At 38.7% G+C, this 23,005-nt stretch overlaps 2 protein-coding genes across 3 annotated transcripts in view; both read left to right on the forward strand.

Moving 5' to 3' along the window:
- ears2 (glutamyl-tRNA synthetase 2, mitochondrial) overlaps positions 1 to 23,005 on the forward strand; it is a 37,177-nt gene that overhangs the window by 10,094 nt on the left and 4,078 nt on the right. The window contains exons 5-11 of one of the 2 annotated variants that reach the window (XM_034188867.1): positions 1 to 11; positions 119 to 227; positions 375 to 528; positions 1,013 to 1,143; positions 1,221 to 1,356; positions 3,242 to 3,359; positions 19,150 to 19,197. The exon at positions 1 to 11 is cut by the window's left edge and continues 311 nt beyond it. In XM_034188867.1, coding sequence (XP_034044758.1) covers positions 1 to 11; positions 119 to 227; positions 375 to 528; positions 1,013 to 1,143; positions 1,221 to 1,356; positions 3,242 to 3,337 — 637 coding nt within the window. In that variant the 3' untranslated portion in view covers positions 3,338 to 3,359; positions 19,150 to 19,197. Of the gene's footprint in view, positions 12 to 118; positions 228 to 374; positions 529 to 1,012; positions 1,144 to 1,220; positions 1,357 to 3,241; positions 3,364 to 19,149; positions 19,198 to 23,005 lie in introns of those variants that run through there. The other variant, XM_034188866.1, reaches the window with a different exon arrangement.
- On the forward strand, positions 4,993 to 22,861 carry LOC117525815 (ADP-ribosylation factor-binding protein GGA1-like). The gene is made up of 17 exons (XM_034187745.1): positions 4,993 to 5,203; positions 7,642 to 7,726; positions 9,267 to 9,342; positions 11,757 to 11,855; positions 12,840 to 12,963; positions 13,075 to 13,175; positions 13,263 to 13,343; positions 13,418 to 13,555; positions 16,096 to 16,303; positions 16,383 to 16,550; positions 18,417 to 18,451; positions 18,531 to 18,613; positions 18,918 to 18,993; positions 19,035 to 19,058; positions 19,155 to 19,319; positions 19,658 to 19,768; positions 21,986 to 22,861. Exons 1-17 carry the CDS (start codon positions 5,161 to 5,163, stop codon positions 22,094 to 22,096), a joined length of 1,728 nt encoding a protein of 575 aa, XP_034043636.1. The 5' UTR covers positions 4,993 to 5,160; the 3' UTR covers positions 22,097 to 22,861.

Here is a 23,005-nt window from a genome sequence, read left to right on the forward strand (position 1 = left end):
TGGCTTTAAGAGTGAGTGGAGAAAGAGGGAGCAGCAGTTTTAGCTGATCTAATTGCATTTTAGAAGTATAAAAAGATGATGTTTGAAATGGTTAATGTGTACTTATGCTGCTTTTTAGGCAATCGAATGGGGCGGAGGATCGATGAACTGATTTCTGAGTTTAATCCTTCAACCATCACAACACATTCTGCTCTGTTGGACTTGGAAAAACTGCCAGAATTTAACAAGTAAGTTAGAGACCCCCTATATAAAACATTTTTGGTGGGGCGCTATTCTAAAAAAGGACCTAAGGATAGGAGTTTTTTTTTAAATCTATGTTTCATTTTTAATGAGGGTCACATTTCATGTGTCAGTATTCTCTCTGATTGCCACAGAATCCACCTGCAGCAGCAAATAGAAAACCAGGAACAGTGCAGTTTGCTGGTCAAGGATCTGCAACAACAAATCCAGCAAAACTACAAAGAAAAGATCCAAGATAAACAAATATTACATGACGATTATATCAAACGGGTCCTACATTTCCGCAAGGTAATCCTAATCCAATGGTGTGCAAATACACTGTGCAAATGTTTTATGCACCTAAGATTTCAAAAAATATAAATACGGGGGGGTCTTTCCACCAGAAATCTAAAGTAGAGGTGTTCAAACATTCCTGTTTTTTCGTGTTTCATTAAACCACCTAATCATTTACCAAGTTACAAATGTCATTGACAACATGATATTTTAAACATTTTCCATTTCTTTATGAGGAATTATTAACAAATCAGTGTCCTTGTCCTTCAGTCTTTCCCATGTAAATTTTGTTTTGTTGGGTGAACTCAGGTTAAGCTAAATATTCACTTTGAGTGACAGCTAGTATGCCAATGGGTCCAGGTGGCCATGTGTTAACTTGGGTAGCTAGCGGGGGAGGGGGCAGGACTTATTTTGGTCAGAGTTGAAGTCTTCATTGTTTACAGTCACGGTTACCTTTAACTTTTATATACATCTGATGACTCACACCTTTTCTTTAAAGGGCCACATTTCCACCCTGAAGGAACTTGTTAGCCCAGCGTACTCTTACCTGTGGGTTCGTCCTTCAGTCTCCAGCCAGCAGGTGGCAGCACTTACTTCAGAAGCCCAGGACATTGCTTCATTAACATTGAAGTATGTAACATTGGCAACTTTCATTTCCTTACGTTGGAAGTATTGTAGTGGGGATGTGATTATTTCTCTTTCGTTAGATTAATAGAAGAGCGAGGTGAAAACCTGACAATGGCTCATTTAAATAAAGATCTGAAAGCTCTGGCTGAGAAGACTAAATCTACCAAATACAAAGATGTCATGAAGCTGTTGCGTCTGGCTCTCAGCGGGCTGCAGGTACTTGCATGATGTCAAACACATTTCAGAGACTTAACAGTACACACGTGGACAAAATTATTGGTTCCCTTATATTTTATGTACATATGTATTTTAATGTATTGTCAGAAATAAATGCAAACAAAGCAATTTTGTTTAATCAAAATATTTTTAAAAAATGCCCAAAGTTATTTGGAAACAACAACAAAACAAAATGCTTTCATTAAATGAAAAAAAACAACACAAAATATATGCTGGACACAATTATATTTAATTATAATTAATTAAAAATAATAATTAATTTTAAAAACCCTATATCTTGTATTAACAATATTGGATACATCAGTGGACATATTGACGTTAATGTTGATCTGCACACCTCTTATTCTCTTTCTTTCACAGCTTTTTTATTAATTCATTTGCATTAATAAATACACAAATGCAAGGAGTTAATTACAAATGTCTGTTGGCTTTAATTCAAATTTCAGCATCAGAGCAACACGTTTTGAAAAAAGTATTGAAACTCAAATAAGGTGGTAGGCAAACGTTTAGGAGCCTTGTAGCTTTAAATGTACTTTACTTTTTAAACACATGAAACCCATAAAATAGATTTGTCTGTATTAACAGTTGTTAAATTTGCTTTAAAGGTGTTATGAATGATTTCTTGGCTACTAGATGTTATACTTGTGTGACACTTTAAGACATAAACAAAGCTTCCCTCCTCGGCCACTCTTCCTCATCCTTCCCCTCCCTCATCCTCCTCCTCCTCCTCAGCAGAACAAATGATGGTTACAGCTTTTTAACAGGTTGAACAGCTCTTATTTTGGGGAAGGGCCAGACGTATAGACATGCTCTGCCGGGGGCATTGTTTTTTACCATATAAATGCTACTTTTGGACATATCCCATCCACCATCTTGAAAAAAATGTATCAAGTAGTGGTGTCTCTTTATGAATGGGGGAGGTGCAAGGCTTTCCAAATGGAGATGAGCTAAATGTGCACACATGGAAACCTCATGCCTTAAACGTGATCTTGTAAACAGGCGGTAGAAAAGGTCAAAGAGGAAGTGTTGCTTCATTCACATACACAGGACGCTGTCAAGCCACTAAACATTTACATAGAACAGTTATTGGCTACTATATTAATGTTTAAAATCCCATTGAAACACATGGGAAAAACAAATCTCTGCAATGTGCTTTGAATGAAATAAAAATGTCAGCTAAAATAATCAAATTTATAATTATGTGCACCATTTACTATAACAATTAATCACTGTTACAGCCAGCCACCACTGTAATGAGAACAGTAACTGGTTACGTTGGTCGTCTTGCCCTGAGTGAAGCCTCTCGGACTGTGTGCTGCTGTGCAACAGATTAACAAGTTCACAAGTCAACGAGTCACACATTAACATAATTTTTCTCAGCCTTGGTTTTGCAAGTGTGTTCTTATGGTGAGCTGAAGAACAACTGCTGTGCAATATTGTAAGATCATTCTAACACTCAGGAAGAAAATCCATCCCTCATTTTATTGATCTGTTTGTAAAATTTAAATGTATTACACTTTTAAAGGAATTTAAATGTGTGAAGTCATGAAAACTGCTGCAAATTCATTCATTTCTGACCACATTAAATTGTGTTAATACTGGTCGCCGTGCTGGTACATTTGCAGCGTGTCTCTTTATTTCAGTCCATTGCATGATGAAGCTGAAGCCTGAAGTATCACGTTTAAGTGGAACTAATGAGTAAAACCCCTACAATCCCACGCTGATTCAGTCACCGCAAGTAACCCTGCAGATGTTCAGGGGGTAATGTGCAAAGGGGAAGTTGATTGATTCCGATAGAGGTTACTGTTTGCACTGAGTCCAATACTTCACTGACCTCTGACCCCGTGTTTATTTTGGCTTACAGGCCGGTCCCAGTGTCGCAGAGATGTTGATATCACTCGGCTTGCTGGAGAGTCGCCATCGGTTACAGAAACTTCTGCTGCTTTCACCATCTATCTGAAGACAAGTCAGACTAACAACCAGTCACTTCAGTGAATGACGAGATGTATTGCCAGCCATGGACATTATATATTAAAACCATGTGAACATGTTTCCACCAAAGACATAATTAAATTGAACTGAACCACGCAAATAGAAGTTCAGTAATACCAGAGTTATGATGAACTAATTACACACAACCTGCTTTTAGTGCAGTTATGTGAAACTTTTTTTTTTTAGGATCTGGTGGCATCACCAGATCCTAAAAAGACGGGAAGTACCTTAGTTTTCTAACAAAGGGCGGGAAGTACCTTAATTTTTAACAAATGTAACTAAGACATTTTAGTCTTTGAGCAATGAGTGTAATATGTTACAAAATGTTTTAATAAAGGAGGGAAAACAAAGTATATTTTTGCTGCGTATATGCACGTTCAGCGTTCAAGATGTTGGTAAACTTGGAAAACCCAAGTTGGGAATTTGAGTTCTGAAAAGCTTGGAATCACTTGATTGACTCTGAAAACAGTAGTAATGCCCGTAATCACATGTTTTAGCATTATTGTTTTTACAAAGAACAGAAGTTGTTCCAGCTGCTTCCACTGGGTGTGCAAGATGGAAAAAGTGGATTTGTATTTGTCCTAACAGGAAGACAGAGGTCGGGAATGAGAATGAGAGGAACAGTATTGTGAACAGTAAACCAGTATTGATCAGTATGTCTGGTATTTATATTGTGTATTTGTATTTATATTTACAAACTGTTATTTTTTTTTTTCCACTTTTGATACTTGGTGTGCTTCTTACCCTGTGCGCTGCTATACAATGCCGCTGGAACCTTGAGTTCCCTGAGGGAGTCTTCTCAAGGGATCAATAAAATTCTGTGTAATCTTATTGCAGACGCCTTTCCAAAATCCAACGCTTCCAACTAATACATCATACACAGGGCACATGTTTCTACGATGTCCATGTGTGAAATACAGTGTAACAAACACAGTCCTTGACAGATCCTTAGCCTGGTCTGATCCACCTTCACAGCGATTGAGTGACAAGCCACCACCTCCTCCGCCTGATCGGCCATTGAGAACTTGTTTCACCAGAGCCCCATTAGCCATCTTATGTTCAGGGTTCCTGTTCCTTCATGGTTACTGTAGCGTGGTGGCACACAAGGTCACCACCATATTTCACCCCAACAGGCCTCCTTGATCCATTACCCAGGTGTCAAGCCGGACAAGGGGTTGGATTTTTGACATCCAGTGAACACAAATGAGCTGTCTGGGCCCATGTGGTCTCAGTGATGGGCTGCAAAATTTTATTTTCTTATATCAACTTGTGCTGTATGGAAACTGGACTGAGTTTAAGTCTGGCTTGATTTCCAGTACTTTGTGACTTCTGAAGTATTGTTGACTGAGGACGCCATGATTGTAGTTGTTATGACGCCAAGTTAGATAAATGGAAGCACTAAAAATCCGCATGAGTTTACTAGCAAAACAAAAAAAAAATGTGACCATACATTTAAATTTAAATCATTTTGTCCATGGTAGAGTTTGTGATTTCCGACGTAACATGAATGCCACGTGAAATCCGTTTATATATATATATATATATATATATATATATATATATATATATATATATATTCCACATGAGCTCAATAACAAGCGGCAGCAGTTTAGTAAAATGCTGACGACGGCGGGAGGGGTGCAACGAATAAATTTGTTTCCCCTGTCAGGAGTGTGCCTGTGGGCGTGGTTACGTCGCCGCAGAACGAGATGTTTTGACACCTTTCGCCTTCCCCCCCAGAAAAAACGCACAACAGCAGCAGCGCATTAACATCAGGAGACGGACTGAGGAATGGCGAGCAAAGACAGTCCTGTAAATTTGGAGTCGTGGCTCAGTGAGTGAAAACTTTGTTTTCGCTTAGCTAGGTGCTAGTTAAAAACAAACAGCTATACGTCCAAATATCAGCTCTTTAACAATCGGTACGTCAGTGCATGCCAGGTCTCAACGTGTCGGGTTTTTTTTTTTAAGTTTTATTGTTATTACTACTATTACTATTTTATTTAACTGCTTTTACTAAATACTTAAAAGTTTATTTCAACCAGGAAGTAGGTGAAGTCGTGCGCGTGTCCGATGTGCGTTCCAGCGGTCTGTGTGTGGCGCTGTGGCGCGCGCACTGACTTTGTCTTCAGGGGAGGTTTAACGTTTAAATTGGTTTTTATTTTTTAAAACTTCATTTGAAATGTAAAAGTGTTTAGTTTGTTGCAGTGCACTTTTAAAATGTTTACATTTACTGTTGTATATTTGCGAGCATTTACAAAGTTATTTGAGCTGTTCATTACAGTAAATTAGTGAAAAAAAGTGAGAGTGTGTAAACTTTAGTTTGGTAATTCCATACAAGCTAGATAAAGACTTCAGTAATTATAGCTGTTTATTATTAATTAGTTAATGCATGTGTGATACCTCCTTTTGTGGGGGGGGGGGGTGTGTGTGTCAGTGTCATTAATAATCAGGTGGATTTTGTAACTTCAAAATCAGCACTAAAATGTGATTTCAAGGGTTGCATGTCCTTTAGAGTGCATTTAATTCAGTAGGGCCCGTGGGCCACATTTGGCCAGTGCTTCCCTTGTTTTGGTCAAAAATCCAATTTACAAGGTCTTTGATACTAAATTATTGTTAGGCAGATTAAAGGGCAGTGTTTTCATGAATACAGGCTGCCAGGATGTTGAAATCCTGAGCAAACTTCCCACTTTCAACATCAAAAGAAGAGCGGTTGCACCAAACAAAATTCATAGCTGACGCTGACATTTTCATAACTGTGATCTAGAATATGGACAGCCATATTCATTTTCATTTCGGGCATTTGTTGACCTTTTTATCACTTTTTGTTTTGGAGATATCAGCAAAATGATAAATAGATCGCAATGATGATGAAAAAAAAAGTTGACCTACTGTCACTTTCTTTTGTAATATAATCCTTCTCTGCGGCTAGCTGCTTTGTCTATTTATATTCTATAATCTATTTGTGTTTCGTGGCAATCTTCTAGGTAGTGTCATATAATACCGTTCTTTTTTGTGTGTTTTCTTGATTCAAAGAAATTTATTCATTCATTCCTATAATATAAATATATTCATTTGAATTAATTTTTTCCTAAACCAGAAATCTTGGCCCATATCCATGAAGCAACTCAGTCTTCTCAAAGAGCTCCTAACTTAGCCTAAAATTGCCTGGCAAGGAATCCTAGCCTAAGAGAGATTCAAGAGGTGTCCGACAGCAAGTCTGAGCAAGGAGGGGACACAAACTCCTATCTTTGTGAGGAAATGTGTAATCGTGAAAATAATTTAATGTCATGATGATGAAACTCAGCAAAATTAAATGACTTGTTACACAGCTTGAAAATGTTTGAATGTATATCATTCATATGCTGAATACTTATATATTAAAACCATGCGTGCATGAGTTTATTTATTATGTTGATTGTAAGTAGATAGTATAATTGTAAATATGTTAAAAATACATGCATGACACAAGGAAGTGAAAACACTTATTTCCATTGTGGTCCATTTAAAATCAAATGACAAAATAGAAGAAAAAATAAAATAATTTTTAATAATAATAATTATTATTATTATATTAAGTGTGTATATCATAACAAGAACCTAAACAATTTATAAATACATTAAGACAGTAAATAAACATTAAATAATTAAGTAGATCAGGCCGGTAGCATGTTGCTGACTCATTGTCATCCTACATACGGAGAATGTCTCTGTTCCTCTGTCTTGAAGATGGTAAATCTTCTCTGCTAAAGACACTCTGAGGCTCCTTAAAGTCCTCCTCACTACTCTTATCAGTTTGGAACCTTAGGAGCTCTCTTAAGGCCTAAAGTGCTTTGCCGACAACTTTCATCTTACCAAGGGAAAATTCTAAGAAATGTCTAAGAATTCGAGGAATTCTAAGATGTTTCATACAATAATGTCACTCGGAGTTATTTTTAGCCTTCGGTTACTTCGTGGATATGGCCCCAGATGTGTTTTCCTCTCCTAAGGTCATTGAATTCAGTTAGCCCCTCCCTTTGATCCAGCCATTAGGCATTTTTTGAATTTTATTGTTGTAAATTTATGCCACTGCTGCAAAACAAAACCTTTGGAGACAAATAATCTTAAATTATTGTGCACCATCTCAGTAATTTTTCCACTACAATAATTTCCACCAGTTGTTGTGTAGAAGTTATTTTTAAAACTATTTTAGGTGTATTTTTTTATTTTTGACTGATTTTTTTTTTTCCTCCTTCTTTTCAATTACTTCATATTTCTATGATGTAATTGTCCCAGATGAGGCAACTGACCCAAACAATGAAGAGGAAAGATGGGACTGCATCCAGGGATTCTATGAGCTCGTCAATCAGGAAACCGATGGGTAGGCAGAACGACTATTTAACAAAAAATTATTGTTTTCTCACGTGACATTACATCAATTTGGTTATCTTCAGGGTTTGAATTTGTCATTGTACGTCGTCACTGGCAGCCATTTCCATTACACACAGTTGTGGGTCATTGCTTCACATCCCACTTCCACGCTGAAATCATAAGTGCAGCTTTTCAGTAAAGCCTCGGTCCCACCGAATAATAATCCATGAATAATGAGCCACGCATGGGTGCGTCAGTGATTATTTGAAGAATGATTGATGTGTTAAACCGTCACATATCCACTACTACGGTGCCTCTCTGTACCTTGCATGTGCGTCTAGTGAGCTATGGCTGAGCTGTCATTTGAGCCCCGACCAATCTCGAGTTATTTCTTCCACGGTTTAAACACACAGCCACTTGTATACTGTAATCCAACTTTTAACTTTGTGTTCGTCTGTTATTCACTGCAAAATCACTCTTTTGTGAGCTGCCGTTGTGCCTAAATGCTCATTTTGCGAACGAGTCATTGTCAGTGCGCACACACAGCGGAGCTCAAGCTGATTCATTAACAAGATATTAAATCTATCATAGATACACATTTACAGCTAGGAATGAACATGCAACTGTTTTACCAAGCTATAAAAACATTAAAAATAGTTACTTTCAAGTTGATCCAAAATACCTTCCTCATGGAGCAGGAAAGAGTGGGGGGGAAAAAGCATCCAGATGAAACAGTCCTCTGTGATTCCAGAAACGATTAGGTGTTTTCAAAGTCCAAGGCTTGACAGAAAATGATTTAATCCGCTACAAAATAATTATTTTATATACAGCATCCGGCGCACAAAGCAGGTGGAATTGTGTGTGGAAGAGGGCTGAGCCGCTCCAAAAATAGCCTCTCAGGTCCTTTGTAGTTGCCAGGTGTTCGGATAATGGACTTTTAGCAGCCTCGTCTGCACCACAAACATGCCTCTATAATCCTCGTTAGTCCTCGTAACCTGTACACAAACTGCCCCACGCTGTTGGAGCTAAATTTTGAACATCTTGAAATTAGGGCCACCCTCAGAGATGAGCCTTGTTAACTGAATATACTGCCTCTAGAGAGCCTCTCAGAACCACTGTTCTCCACGATAGTTGAATAAATCCTCTCGTAGCAAAAAAAAAAAAAAAAACATGCTGCATGGCTCATTACTCATCCTTCATTATTTGGTGGGACCAGAGCTTAATACCCTTAAGCAAGCACGAAGAGGAACCATAACTCACATTTTGCCACCTTTTTAACTTCTCAGTGTGATGTGTAAAATCTTAAAATTGTCTTACACTGAAGAGGAAGACCCCCCTCAGACAACAAAAACTAGCCTGGATAAAAAGTATAATGTGTAAAAAATAAATAAATAAATAAATGAGTAAATCACTCCTGTCTTTTTGCATATTCCTCTGTATGTGTTTGTTTCAACATATTACTGTACACGATGTCATTCCTACTTTTTGCTGTTATTCTACTTTTTAATGGTTAAATTAAATTTTTTTATTTTTTTTTTTTTTGGCTGCAGCCCCCAAGTTGCCACTCGTCTTCTTGCACATAAAATCCAGTCTCCGCAAGAAAAACAAGCTCTGCAGGCTGTCACTGTAAGATTACACACGTCTTCTCACCATAATTTATACAGACTATTAGCTTTGCACACTTTATTTTGCCCCTCACAAACTAGAATTTGGGCATGTATAGTGGTGTCATCCTGTTAGTCTGTCTACATACGGATTAGAAGTCCCCAAGTCCCAATGGGAGATGCCACCAGAGGTGGTTGAGAACGACAGTGCTAAGGTCCTGTGGGGCTTCAAATTCCAGACAGACAAGCAGCTGCTGGCCAACCAACCAAACATAGTGGTGGTTGACAAGGGAAAGAAAACCGCAGTAGTGATCAATGTGGCAATCCCAGCTGACAACAACATCAGACAGAAGGAGCACGAGAAAATAGAGAAGTACCAAGAGCTGAAGGAGAAACTGGAGCAGATATGGAAGGGAAAGTACAAAGTGGTCCCAGTGATAATAGGAGCACTAGGCACTACAACCTCCAGATTGGAAGAATGGTGCTAACAGATTCTGGGCACAACATCAGAGGTCTCTGCCCAGAAGAGTACACTCCTACGAACAGCTAAGATACTATGCCAAACTCTCAAACTCCCAGGCCTCTGGTAGAGGACCCGAGCTTGAGGAACACACATACAGAGGGAGAGGGTGAGAGGGAGATTTCTTCCTCAGAGAGAATTTTCCCTTACCACTGCTGCTGTGGGGGTTAGTAAGGTTAGACCTTACTTGTGTGAAGTGCCTTGAGGCAACTCTGTTGTGATTTGGCGCTATATAAATGAAAATAAATTGAAATTGGAGATTTTATAGATAGATGAGGAATAATCGGACACTATATATGTATTTTTATTTATTTAATGTTTAATGATAACTCTGTTAACATGCATACCAATAATTATTATCTCCGATTAAAGGCTTTAAAGATACCGTTCCTTCATAAAAGATCCAGATTCTTTATTGTCATTGTAACCAGCAGAACAAAAGTTAAGGTGCAAGCCTTTCAGTGTAAATATAAACCTGAGTAAACCACACGCAGACTTAAAAGGTCTAGAGAAGAAAAGGAAAATAAACATGAAGTTCAACTAAATGAAAGAGGTATGTCCAGAGTGCAAATTAAAAAAGAAAAAAAACAACAATTACAAGAATGTAGTAGCAAAAAAAAATTGCATATTAAAAAAGAGAGAAAAGTATGTATAAACATTGTGATATTCAGTGGCAATGGATATTGCACATAAACAATATTGCACTCATTTCAAGTGTGGCATGTGACATGACTATTTGGTTCCAGTGCCATTCAAAGCTGGAACAGCAGTTGGACAGAAACTGTTTTTCAATCTATTTTTACTTGCTTTAATGGTCCTGTACCATCTGTCTGATGGCAGTAGCTCATACAGAGAGTGTCCAGGGTGTGATGAGTCCTTTTAGGACGTTGTTGGCTCTCCTGAGACAGTAAGAGCTATGAAGGTCTTCGTGTGTGGGTAGAGGGCACCCAGTGATCTTCTCTGCCATTTTGGCAGCCCTTTCCTTTGGTCCTCTTTCCTGTTTGCCACCGTGCAGCTGGCAAACCAGGTGCAGAGGCAGTTTGTGAGGATGCTCTCCATGGTGGAGCGGTAAAAAAACAAACATGAGCAGTCTCTGGTTTATGTTATTTTTGCTGAGGATTCTCAGAAAGTGGCGTCTTTATAACTTCCTTGTTATTGCTGCCATCATGTGATGAATGTCTGTGAATAATTTGTGTCACATGAACCAAATGATATGTGGGATTCAGTGTACATTTGAAAATCTGGTGTGACAGCATGTGGTCACATGCAGCAGAAAGCTGCTGTTTTACTTTTTTTACACAAAAGTACGTCTGAGGTTCACGTGCTTCACGTCATGACAGTTATGTGGTTTAATGAAACATGAAGTGGCAAATCTGTGATCTTTCTTTTCTTTTTGTATGAAAGACTATTATGGCCAGTTAATTGAAGGAAAATTATACAGGCTTCAACAGTAATGCCTCTGTGTAGACCGTGCTGAGGGCCACTGCGACTGGAGAAGGCCAAGGACACACCCTCTTTCTCCTCGCTGGTACAGATAGTTGGTAACGCTGGAGAAATGGGGATAGACCCATTCCCTGCTTGGGTGGTTGCCATCCGAGACACAAGGCGGTTCAGTAGTGTGGTGGATGTGGCAATGTACAGCAGCAGCGTATTCTCCCAGATTAGACATGTCCTGTACTGTTTGGGAGATGGGAACCTCTTTGACAATTTGTCTTCTGTTCGGTCAAAGAGGGAGACGCTAACTGAATTTATTTTGATCTGGTTGACAGAAAAACATTTTCTATGAGGCCAAGATTTTTTTCTTTTCAAGTACCCTTAGAATTCTTTCAAGGATTTTTTTAATACAAAGAACAAAGTAAAATATTTGTTAAAACACATTAGTTTTGTGCTATTTTTGTTTTGTTTTACTTTTCTAGGTTCTCGAGGCCTGTATGAACAACTGCGGAAAAAGGTTCCACAGTGAGGCAGCAAAGTTTCGCTTTCTCAATGAACTCATCAAAATCTTATTGCCAAAGGTATCGCTAACCATAGGGTTCTTTTAGATATTGAAAATAAACCCATCGTGATTTTTTCTTTTTTTTTTTTTGAATTTTTTGTTAATATTGTTTCCATTATAGACTTTTTTATATTTAACAAGTTTGTAACTATTGATTTCATCTTAGTTTTTTGTGTTTAAAAAAAAAGTAAAAGAATTAGCTCTTTTTTATTTATTCATTTTTGGTCAGGAAAACAAATTAGTAGCTCAAACGTAAAACACACAATTATGACTCATTCATAATTCTAACATTAAATCAGTTATTAGATAGAAAGCCAACATTTTTACATTTAACTCACAATAATTACAAATATTGTTTCAAAAAAATTGCTTTGCTTCTTATTTACAATTTTCAGTATCAGATCAGCCATAATTTTCAGTCTACACTGAATTGTTCTGGAGACAAAAAAAAAAAAAAAAAAATGGGGGGAAAAAATGTTAATTTAATTTTGTTTGTTTTTTTTACATTCAAATCATGTTCCATTTTAGCATGACCAGGGATGAGTCATTGATTATGAGCAACACATGTTGAAGGAAGGAATGTGACAACGACTCTAAACACAACCAGGAACACTGAACATCAGGGTTTTTTTTTTAGATACATAACATTAGAATTTAAACAGAAAAGGCAATAAATAAATCACACTGGACTTTTTGGATTAAGGAGTGCTTTTTAAACTTGTTAGCTTGACTTTTTTTTTTTTTTTTTTTTTTTTTTTACTTTTTATTTAAGGTTTGTTTTTCTGTTTGTTTTTTGTTTTTTTGTTTTTTTTTTCAAAACAGAACATTACTTGAGACAAGTACTAAAAATATCTAATAAGAATAATTAAATAACATGAAATAAGAATAGTAATAATAAAAGTACAATGTATATAATCATTGCTGCATATGGTACAAAGGTTAGTGTGACTTTTGAGAGCAAAGAAACACATCTACTGGAATGATGCTGATGTCTTCCGAGCAGTACTTTGGTCATTGGACTTCTCAGAAAGTGAAAGACCGAGTGACGGAAGTCCTCTACGGTTGGAGTGTGTGGCTTAAAGATGAACCCAAGATTCAGGAGGCCTACCACATGCTGAAGAAACAAGGTACAAAGTCTGCTTGGTGGAATCATGCTTTGAAAATATGGTTACAAGCAATTTGAAAGACTTGATTATATTATCAATTTTCTGGTTTAAACTGGTTCTTGGCATTTGTAGGTGTAGTGACGAAAGACCCCAAACTGCCAGATGTGGCTGGTGTTGCTCCTCCACCACAAAGAACTTCAGATTCAGTTTTTGATCAAGAGGACAAAACCAAGGTATGGACCCTGTGTTTACACTCACGTCTTTACATTATCGTGAATAAGCACCCACTCAGGTTGTGTTGGTTTTTCTTCCATCCTTAGCTGTTAGCTAGACTTCTAAAAAGCAGCCGCCCTGAAGACTTGGAAACCGCTAACAGACTGATTAAGAGCACCATTAAAGAGGTGAGGTTGTGTTGTGGTGATGATCATTGCTCATAAATCTACAGGTTGGTTAGTAACTTCTGTCTACATTTCAGGAGCAGGAGAAGGCAGAGCGGCTTTCAAAACGCGTTTCTACTCTGAACGAGGTGGAAAGAAGCACCAAGCAGCTCAGAGAACTACTGAAGCAAAACCCAGTCAGCGGGCCGTCGCTGCAGTCGAGCGATGACCTGAAGGTGAGAAATTTTATAAATGAATAATATCAAAATAACAAATTGATGTGGATAAAAGTAACTTTATATTCTACTGCCCTCTACTAACTAGCAGGATAACCGTCTGTCTGTCTAATGAGGTCCGGTTTTAGTGTCTCGGGTCAGTGTGTCCTTTATCTGAGTGGATAGAGTGAATCAATTCAACTTGCTTCTTCTTCTTGCTTTGCAACCTTGTTACATTTTAGTCATAGTGGATGTTAATGTATCACAGGACAGTATTAGAGTTAAAATTGGGCAAGAAAACAAAATGGATTTTGGGAATTACATTGGAAGACTTTGAGATTGAGGACGGCACATCCAGGACATTTTACTCTGCGAAGCAAAAATCCGCACAATCTCATCCCCCGCCCCACACACACACACACACACACACACACACACACACACACACACACACACACACACAATCTGATGGGTCAAAATAAGAACACAATGGATGTGATGCGCATGTTGTTATGTGCATGGTAAGAAATTGGTGGGAATGTGTTTGACGCACTGTGAACCTGGCAGGGATATACACTCAACAAAAATATAAACGCAACACTTTTGGTTTTGCTCCCATTTTGTATGAGATTAACTCAAAGATCTAAACTTTTTCCACATACACAATATCACCATTTCCCTCAAATATTGTTCACAAACCAGTCTAAATCTGTGATAGTGAGCACTTCTCCTTTGCTGAGATAATCCATCCCACCTCACAGGTGTGCCATACCAAGATGTTGATTAGACACCATGATTAGTGCACAGGTGTGCCTTAGACTGTCCACAATAAAAGGCCACTCTGAAAGGTGCAGGTTTATCACACAGCACAATGCCACAGATGTCGCAAGATTTGAGGGAGCGTGCAATTGGCATGCTGACAGCAGGAATGTCAACCAGAGCTGTTGCTCTTGTATTGAATGTTCATTTCTCTACCATAAGCCGTCTCCAAAGGCGTTTCAGAGAATTTGGCAGTACATCCAACCAGCCTCACAACCGCAGACCACATGTAACCACACCAGCCCAGGACCTCCACATCCAACATGTTCACCTCCAAGATCGTCTGAGACCAGCCACTCGGACAGCTGCTGAAACAATTGGTTTGCATAACCAAAGAATTTCTGCACAAACTGTCAGAAACCGTCTCAGGGAAGCTCATCTGCATGCTTGTCATCCTCATCGGGGTCTCGGCCTGACTCCAGTTCATCGTCGTAACCGACTTGAGTGGGCAAATGCTCACATTCGCTGGCGTTTGGCACGTTGGAGAGGTGTTCTCTTCACAGATGAATCCTGGTTCACACTGTCCAGGGCAGATGGCAGACAGCGTGTGTGGCGTCATGTGGATGAGCGGTTTTCTGATGTCAGTGTTGTGGATCGAGTGGCCCATGGTGGCGGTGGGGTTATGGTATAGGCAGGCGTCTGTTATGGATGAAGAACACAGGTGCATTTTATTGATGGCATTTTGAATGCACAGAGATACCGTGATGAGATCCTGAGGCCCATTGTTGTGCCATACATCCAAGAACATCACCTCATGTTGCAGCAGGATAATGCACGGCCCAATGTTGCAAGGATCTGTACACAATTCTTGGAAGCTGAAAATGTCCCAGTTCTTGCATGGCCGGCATACTCACCGGACATGTCACCATTGAGCATGTTTGGGATGCTCTGGACCGGCGTATACGACCGGCGTGTACCAGTTCCTGCCAATATCCAGCAACTTCACACAGCCATTGAAGAGGAGTGGACCAACATTCCACAGGCCACAATTGACAACCTGATCAACTCTATGCGAAGGAGATGTGTTGCACTGCATGAGGCAAATGGTGGTCACACCAGATACTGACTGGTATCCCCCCAATAAAACAAAACTGCACCTTTCAGAGTGGCCTTTTATTGTGGACAGTCTAAGGCACACCTGTGCACTAATCATGGTGTCTAATCAGCATCTTGATATGGCACACCTGTGAGGTGGGATGGATTATCTCAGCAAAGGAGAAGTGCTCACTATCACAGATTTAGACTGGTTTGTGAACAATATTTGAGGGAAATGGTGATATTGTGTATGTGGAAAAAGTTTTAGATCTTTGAGTTCATCTCATACAAAATGGGAGCAAAACCAAAAGTGTTGCATTTATATTTTTGTTGAGTGTAGTAAGGACGTAGTATGAGCTCAAAAATTCCAAAAAATTTCATTTTTACCACGTCTCTGCTGCTCTCATTAAAATTTTCAGTGTGGTCATCACTGGCTTCATCTGAGTGTGATGGAAGCCTTAGTTGCATTAACTGTAAGTTGATGCTTAATAACGTGTTAATGTGAACAACCACAAATAAATGATTACTAAATATGTTCGGTAACTGTTAATTATGCTTATACTGCATTAACTGTTAATTAATATACCTTTTATTTTAAAGTGCTGCCAACTTTTTGTTTTTGTTTAAATCCAGTGAAAATTGTGGCATTAGAGCAGAATGTGTTGTAAAATCCACCACCTGGTGTTTGATTCCTCTTGTGGCTGCAGGCTGTGTACGAGCGTTGTGACCGCCTACGGCCCAGCCTGTTCCGCCTGGCGAGCGATACGATGGACGATGATTCAGCTCTGGCACAGATTCTGGAGGCAAATGATGAGCTAACGCTTGTATTAAGTGCCTACAAAGACCGAGTAGAGAAACCGCAGTGTAACGGCAGAGGGAGTAAGAGTGAAGACGACACGGAGGAGAAAACTAAAGGTAACCCTGGAAAAAGTTACTTCCTGTCTTTTTGGTTGTAGTGCTTAAACCTGAGTATTGTTATCTGCTGTTCCTCCAGCTCCTGTTAGTCCAGTTAAGAGCTACCACCTCATCGACCTGTCGGCACTGGAGTCTTCACAGACGCACAAAAGAGCTGATTCACCTCCCCAATTCAAATCTTCTCCTCCCGCCTCCTATCTGGACAGTACCTCCCATTCCATAGCTGACCAAGAGTTTACTGAACTCGGTAAACACACATTTGTCCGCATTTCCTACAACTAATGTAAATGCCAGCGCTCAAATAATGTAATGTGGTCATCGCAACAATTAGCGTTGCCACTCTTGTAAGAGGCACCATTTGTGATCAGTGCATTGATAATAATAAGAGCGATCGTGCTACGATCCTTTAGTGTCCGCAGACTCATTATTATTAGAACCATATCACTTCCAATGGGAGGGATTAATGCAATATTTCTGTATTTCACCTGCATGTGTTCCCAGGTCCTTCTTCTGCTGGTACTTGCTCCGACTATTAATAAAAAAAAAAAAAAGAGTGATAAAATGCTATAAATGATCACATTAATGCCCTAGACACACAAAAGTTGTGACAGTGAACAACTCAAAACAACACACATTTCTGTCTTTTCATTGCTTTCTACTTTTGGAGTTTGATTCTCCAACTCTCAGATGTCTCTTTCTGTTTGATACTGTACTTCACTGCCATTCTTTGACTTTTATGCTGTATTATAGTGGAGCTTTTATCCTGAAATGCACAGTTGTAATGACATTTTACACACATCTGCCTCGCTATTGTCTCTATCCTTCTCTTTTTGATATGATCATCTTTCAGTGGTGGGCACAGTTCCGTTAATTACCAACGCTAACGTTTTCGTTAGCGGATTATGTTTGGCTTGTGTGTTGGTTTTTACAAATAGATGTGAATTTCATAAATGTCATTTTTTCCATTTGTAAAAAAACAAACAAACAAAAAAGTATTTCCAAAACTGAAAATTCTGTTTGTGAAGTGGTGTGACTCAGCATATTGACCGTTTTTCACACTTCCATCCAATAGATGGCAGTGTTCTGTGTGTTTTGGTGGGGGGGGTGATAAGACGAGTCTGATTTCCATAATGCCTTTTGGCGCTTGTGCTGGTTTAATGCTCAAACCTTCTTTATTCTTTCTTCATTACTTTAAAAGAGTGATATTTTCACTTTGTAAAAATGACAGAGTTGCTGTTAATGTGTTGATAAACTGTCCAGAATGAGTCTGTTTATAAATGAAACCATGAGTGAAAGTGCCTTGCATTTGAGCTACACTGTCACTGTGAAAGGTAAGTGAGATGTCTTTGCAGCAGCCGACAGGGTATTTAAAGACACAAGTGCTGCATTGAATTTACTTAGAAACCCCTGTGGTGCTTAAAGTTGCTGACAGTGTGCCAAGTCAATACTGAAAGTTAGCGGTTAGCTGTAACTTCCGCTTTATTATTATTATTTTTTTTTAGGAGTTTATTGGTTTAGTGTTATAAAAGTTATCTTTTCAGATAGCGGATTAGTGGTTATCGACGCTAACCTTTGGTTAGCTGTGCCGCCACTGTCATCTTTCTCTGTACATCCCGGACCTGGATTTCCTCCTCATTCATCTCCTGTTTTCTTCAGGTCTTCTTTCACTCTGTCCAATCATCCAGTTCCACTTTGACCTTCCCCTCTTTCTCCCATCTCCTAACTTCCATCCTCATCAACCTTTTACCAGCATGTTCATATTGAGGCCCATTGTGTGCCAAATCAAACTGTTTTCCTGTACTTCTATAGTGATTTCCCCCCTCAATCAAGATTTGAAACAATACAACAGCAATCTCATGTCGTCACATTCTTCTGCTCCCCCCTCAGTGCTCGTGCCTCAGCATTGTGGTCTTTAAGCTGTCTGGTAAACATGACCTTTAACCCTTGCATTGATTCTTCAGTAGTGTTAAAACCTCAGAATACTAGTTAAACATTTGCAGGAGCTGCAGTTCAACATAATGACAGCAGGCTGTGCCCTATCATTCAGTTATTATTGAACCATTACAAACCATTGTTGTGCTGTAATTCCAGAGGTAAACAGTCAACCCTCCAGAGGCTCCAAAATCATACTATGAGGAACTAATGCAGGTGAGGCCTAAATTGGAGGTCAAGGGTCAAAGTTAAAGATGGCATGTAAATCTTTAAAACGATGTGTCGTTTCTCTCAGCTTAATGGGGAAATCCAAATGAATACTGGTTCCGTGCTGAGAGCCCGTGGCTGTGGAGGGAGCACGACATCATCAAATGACTGGTAAGAAGCGCCGTAAAGAGGAGGAACAGAGGGCAACTGAGAATTTCTTTTTCTTTTTTTTTAAATGCCTGTGGGGCCTTTGTGGCCAAAAGCTTGGCTTTAATTGTGATAATTTGTTGGTAAAGTGTGGAATATGACCTCTTTAAGGGGTCGTGAACCCAAAAATGAAAATGATCATTAAAAACAATATTATCTCATAGGGAGGACGAAAAAAAAAGAACACTTTAATTACAATGTGGTCATTTTTAGTAAAGCAAGACTGTTTTTCCCATATGACTGCATTAATTGACTGTTTTTCTTTTAGGTCGCTTTCTCAAAGTCAGCAGGTTGCTGGATCAGGCTCTGTGATGACGCCACAGAAACCCGATGAAGACGACCAGAACTAGTGTCCCTCACAGCTGCTACAAATATCTGGTTCCAGTGGAGACAATTTAAGTCCAGTCAGTCCTCATCAAGTGACTTTTAGGCAGAAATGGACTATGTGCTATTACAGAAAGAGCTTTATAAGTTATTAATAATTTGCTTATTTCTCATAGGTCAGATAGAACCAATCACCGTGTACGATCAGTGCGGCATCCATATCGCTCTACATTTTGCCAAAGACTGTCCACCGGGACGGCCCAGTGTTGCCGTGATGGTCATCTCCACGGTCAACACCTCTGGCCTGGAAGTGAAACATTTTTCTTTTCAAGCTGCAGTTCCCAAGGTAACCAAATGCCATCACTGCCATTCAAAATGTATCAAAATGACAGTTTTATAAATAAATGGATACTTTGGAGAAGACAGTAACAGCATCTATTAAAGGATTAACCTGTGCTGAGACTTGAAACACATTTTGGAATGTTATTTTCATTTCTCATCCTTTCAGTCTTTTTTTTTTGGGGGGGGGGGGGGGGTGATTAGCAGAAATGGAATATAGCGTTCATATAGCATCTGTTAGTGTTTGTATGTACAGTGTATGCGAAATGTGCCGCCTACACAAAGCTGTTGTCTCAAACTGTAGCCGTGGAGATTCCAGTTAATTCTCGGTTTAACGTCTCTCAGACGATGTCGGTGAAGCTGCAGCCTGCGTCCGCAACAACCCTCCCTCCTTACAACCCCCTCCTCCCACCTCCTGCCATCTCCCAGGTCCTGCTGTTGGCAAACCCTCAGAAGGTGAGGTTGGTGTTTTTTGTTTTGTTACCTCCTCCAACGATGTTTGGCAGAGGTTATGTTTTCACCCGTTTGTCTCTTTGTTTCTTTTTGAACAGCCTGGAGCCCACAATTATTTTTATTTTTACTGAAGATTCATATCATCATAGGCAAGAACTGATTAAATTTTCAAGGTCATAGGTCAAAGTCAAGAAAAAAAATTGGAAAATTCCCTCTCTTTAACATTGAATGAATTTTTAAAAATTCATACCTCTGTCAAGAAAGTTCAAATTTCTTTCATATTTAAGGGCATTATGTAGCTGATCCGAATTGTGGATTTTGTGGATATTTGAATTTAATATTGAAAAGCCCATTGGGTGTACATTTTGCATTACATCTTAATCAGAAGTGCCTCAGTCACTCTCATTTTTCTGTTATGGATTTACCTACACCACCAAAATTGGACAGAGGTTCCAATTTTATGCCTGTTTGTCTGTCTTCCAGTTATCAGTCACAAATCAAGAGCCAAAAAGCAATGACAAATTGTGCATAGCAAAGATAACCAATATTCTGTGAAAATTATCTGAAAAAGAATTCAGAAACTGAAAAAGTTGGGGGGGAGGGGGGGGGGACCTGACAACACCACAAAAGACTTTGATTCAGTACATACTCCTGACATTTAATCATGTCTAATTTAGCTTATGAAAACCCACTTATAACAGGACTTTGAACTTGAAATTTTTTTCAAAGGTAAAATTTTGTGGAATTGGAAACTAGTGTTGGCAGAGGTTTGCGCTCTACGAGCTCTTGTTTTGTTTTCAAATAGTACACAATAATGACTGATCTGACCTGATACTGCAGTATTATCTTTAGAACATAAAAACACAAACATTTAGTTAGTTAATTGATATGTACAGCCTATATAGGACTTACTTGTTTTTTACCGGGTAACTTTTCCCCCCACTCTATTACCAGAACTATTAATGACCAACTCTTTAATTTCTTGGATCAGTCAGATTTTAACTTATTCACAGGGAATGATGAGCAAAGTGTCATGATCACATGTCAGTGACTTTTAAAAAAAAATTTTCACTAACCTGACTAACTGTAAACATACACAGTCTCTTCCCTTATTTCTGTCATTTTTACATTTTAAAATAATTAAGTCTTGCCAACTAGAAATGTGTTTGAAGTAAAAGCTAAAATTTAGAAGTTGTGAAGATGTAGTGATTTATATTAAATAGATATTTTTCATCATATGGTACAGTCATTAAAATCAGTCACTTAGAAAAACATTTCACTATCAACTTTATTTCTGAATCAAGACATTTAGCTCAGTTTTAAATGTTCTTAAACCTTAGCGTATCATTAATTTTAAAAAAGCCCTCTCACGGAAATGTAACAGAGTATGATGTTGAATATGGAAACTTCAAACATAGTCCATGCAGCTGTAGTATGTTTGGAGAAAAATTAAAGGAAGATAGTGGACATACATGAAAACAGTAGTAGTGTCCAAGGGGGCGTGGCACTGAGTTTCAGGAAAAGTTTGGGGAAAAAATGCCTGCCATTACAAAATAGAAAGTTTTGTGGCATAAATGAGTATGTGTGTAACCATCTGGATAAAAGGACATGCAAGATACTGGCGGTATAGTACATCTGAATCGTGTTCATATTACTCACCCACTTCTAGTACATAGTACATACTACAGTACTGGGTGGGTCATAGATTCCTTACTGACATTCATACATACTGGTTATTTGGTTGCAGGACATGCCTTGTAGATGTTGATGTATTCAATCAAAGTTCCAAATGCTAAAAGGGGAATCGTCAGTGACATCACAGGGAAACCCAACAACAAAAACAAATAAGGCTGCTAGTGGTAAAGAATTATGTCTCGCTATAAGACTGAGAATGTGTCCATTTTAGGACACAAAAACACTACGCAATGTGGTTATATATTGGCAAAATGTAAAAAAAAAAAAAGTCGGTTTTATTTGGAGAAAAAGGGGGAACCCTTAGAGAGAACAGCAAATGTCCTCATCAAACCTCTTTCCCTTAAAGTTTCATCAAATCTATCAGCTGTCAACCCAAGAATTGAGATGAGAAGCATTAAATCCTGAATTTTGTGTCAATAAATTGCTTTTCCTAGACTGAACTTTGTGAACATACGTTACCACTGTGATGTAGGATGTTTGTTTTTTTCCTCTGTCTTATGTGACAACCTGCTGTCTTTCCTTTAGCATAAAGTGCGTCTACGTTACAAGCTGACACTGACACATGGAAACCAACAGCTGAACGAAATGGGAGAAATCGGCAACTTCCCTGACTGGGCCTCCTTGGTCGGACTCTAACAACATGTAGCGTGTCAGAAATTGCATCCAGGGATTTTAGAAATAAACTCTGCTCAACAAACAAGGTGACCATACCTGCAATAGCTCCTTGTGAGGTAAATACAGAGTTATTATGTCAGCTAAATGTGATGGGAAAGGCATTCATTAATGACATCTTCTCATTTTAAATCTGATTCTGGCTGGTCTGACGTGTCCTTTGACTCTTATCTCTCAAAGCTTTATGTCGTTTTAAAAAAACGGAGTGAAATGATCTGTCACTCATCAAAAGGTCAAGCTCAGGTGAGTTTTTACGTGTACTGTACAGTTTGATACACAGCTGTTGGTGATGTTCACATGAAAACGGGTGTTTGTTTTGGTGCGTTGTAATGTTCAGAATTCTAGAAGTGCCTTGTGATGCTGTTTGTTTTTGTTTAAATGCGTATTTATTTTAATAATTTGTTCCACCAAAAGGTTCACCAGGTTGATACGAATGCATGTTCTGATGATGAAGGTTGTTTGATTGGCAGATATTTTACTCATGTCAGATTATTTATATAAATTTGTTAGTGGTTTGTAGATTTGAGGCAGTTTTAGTAGTAGGTGACATCAGATTGGTTCTGTTTGGTTTTCGTTCTCTTGCTGTTAACGTCATATGACCAGACCAGTGTTTGCTATACTGTGAAACTTCAGGTTTGAGCCCAATGCAAAACATCATGGTATCCATATGTCTACTCAGTTACTGCTGTTAAATTTACACAAGTTTAAATACAGCTGCATTTAATATTTGCTGCAAGTTTCTGGTCAAGTTTGTTGATGTCAGTCTTTTACAGTGTCATAATTTATGTCAGTATGTTGTCATCCATTCATCTGGAAGGTAGATGGAAGTCAGCTTTTTTTTTTTTTTTTTTTTTAATAAAACATGAGAAAAAG

The sequence above is a fragment of the Thalassophryne amazonica genome, chromosome 15, assembly GCF_902500255.1.
Source record: "Thalassophryne amazonica chromosome 15, fThaAma1.1, whole genome shotgun sequence".
In the NCBI taxonomy this organism is placed as follows: Eukaryota; Metazoa; Chordata; class Actinopteri; order Batrachoidiformes; family Batrachoididae; genus Thalassophryne; species Thalassophryne amazonica.

What these genes read in the sequence shown, in the direction of transcription:
- LOC117525815 (XM_034187745.1), top strand. Translation starts at nt 5,161, where the DNA reads ATGGCGAGCAAAGACAGTCCTGTAAATTTGGAGTCGTGGCTCA. An exon ending in AAGCTCTGCAGGCTGTCACT is followed by an intron (nt 9,343 to 11,756) that starts GTAAGATTACAC and finishes TTACTTTTCTAG; the next exon opens with GTTCTCGAGGCCTGTATGAA. An exon ending in GACAATTTAAGTCCAGTCAG is followed by an intron (nt 19,059 to 19,154) that starts TCCTCATCAAGT and finishes CTCATAGGTCAG; the next exon opens with ATAGAACCAATCACCGTGTA.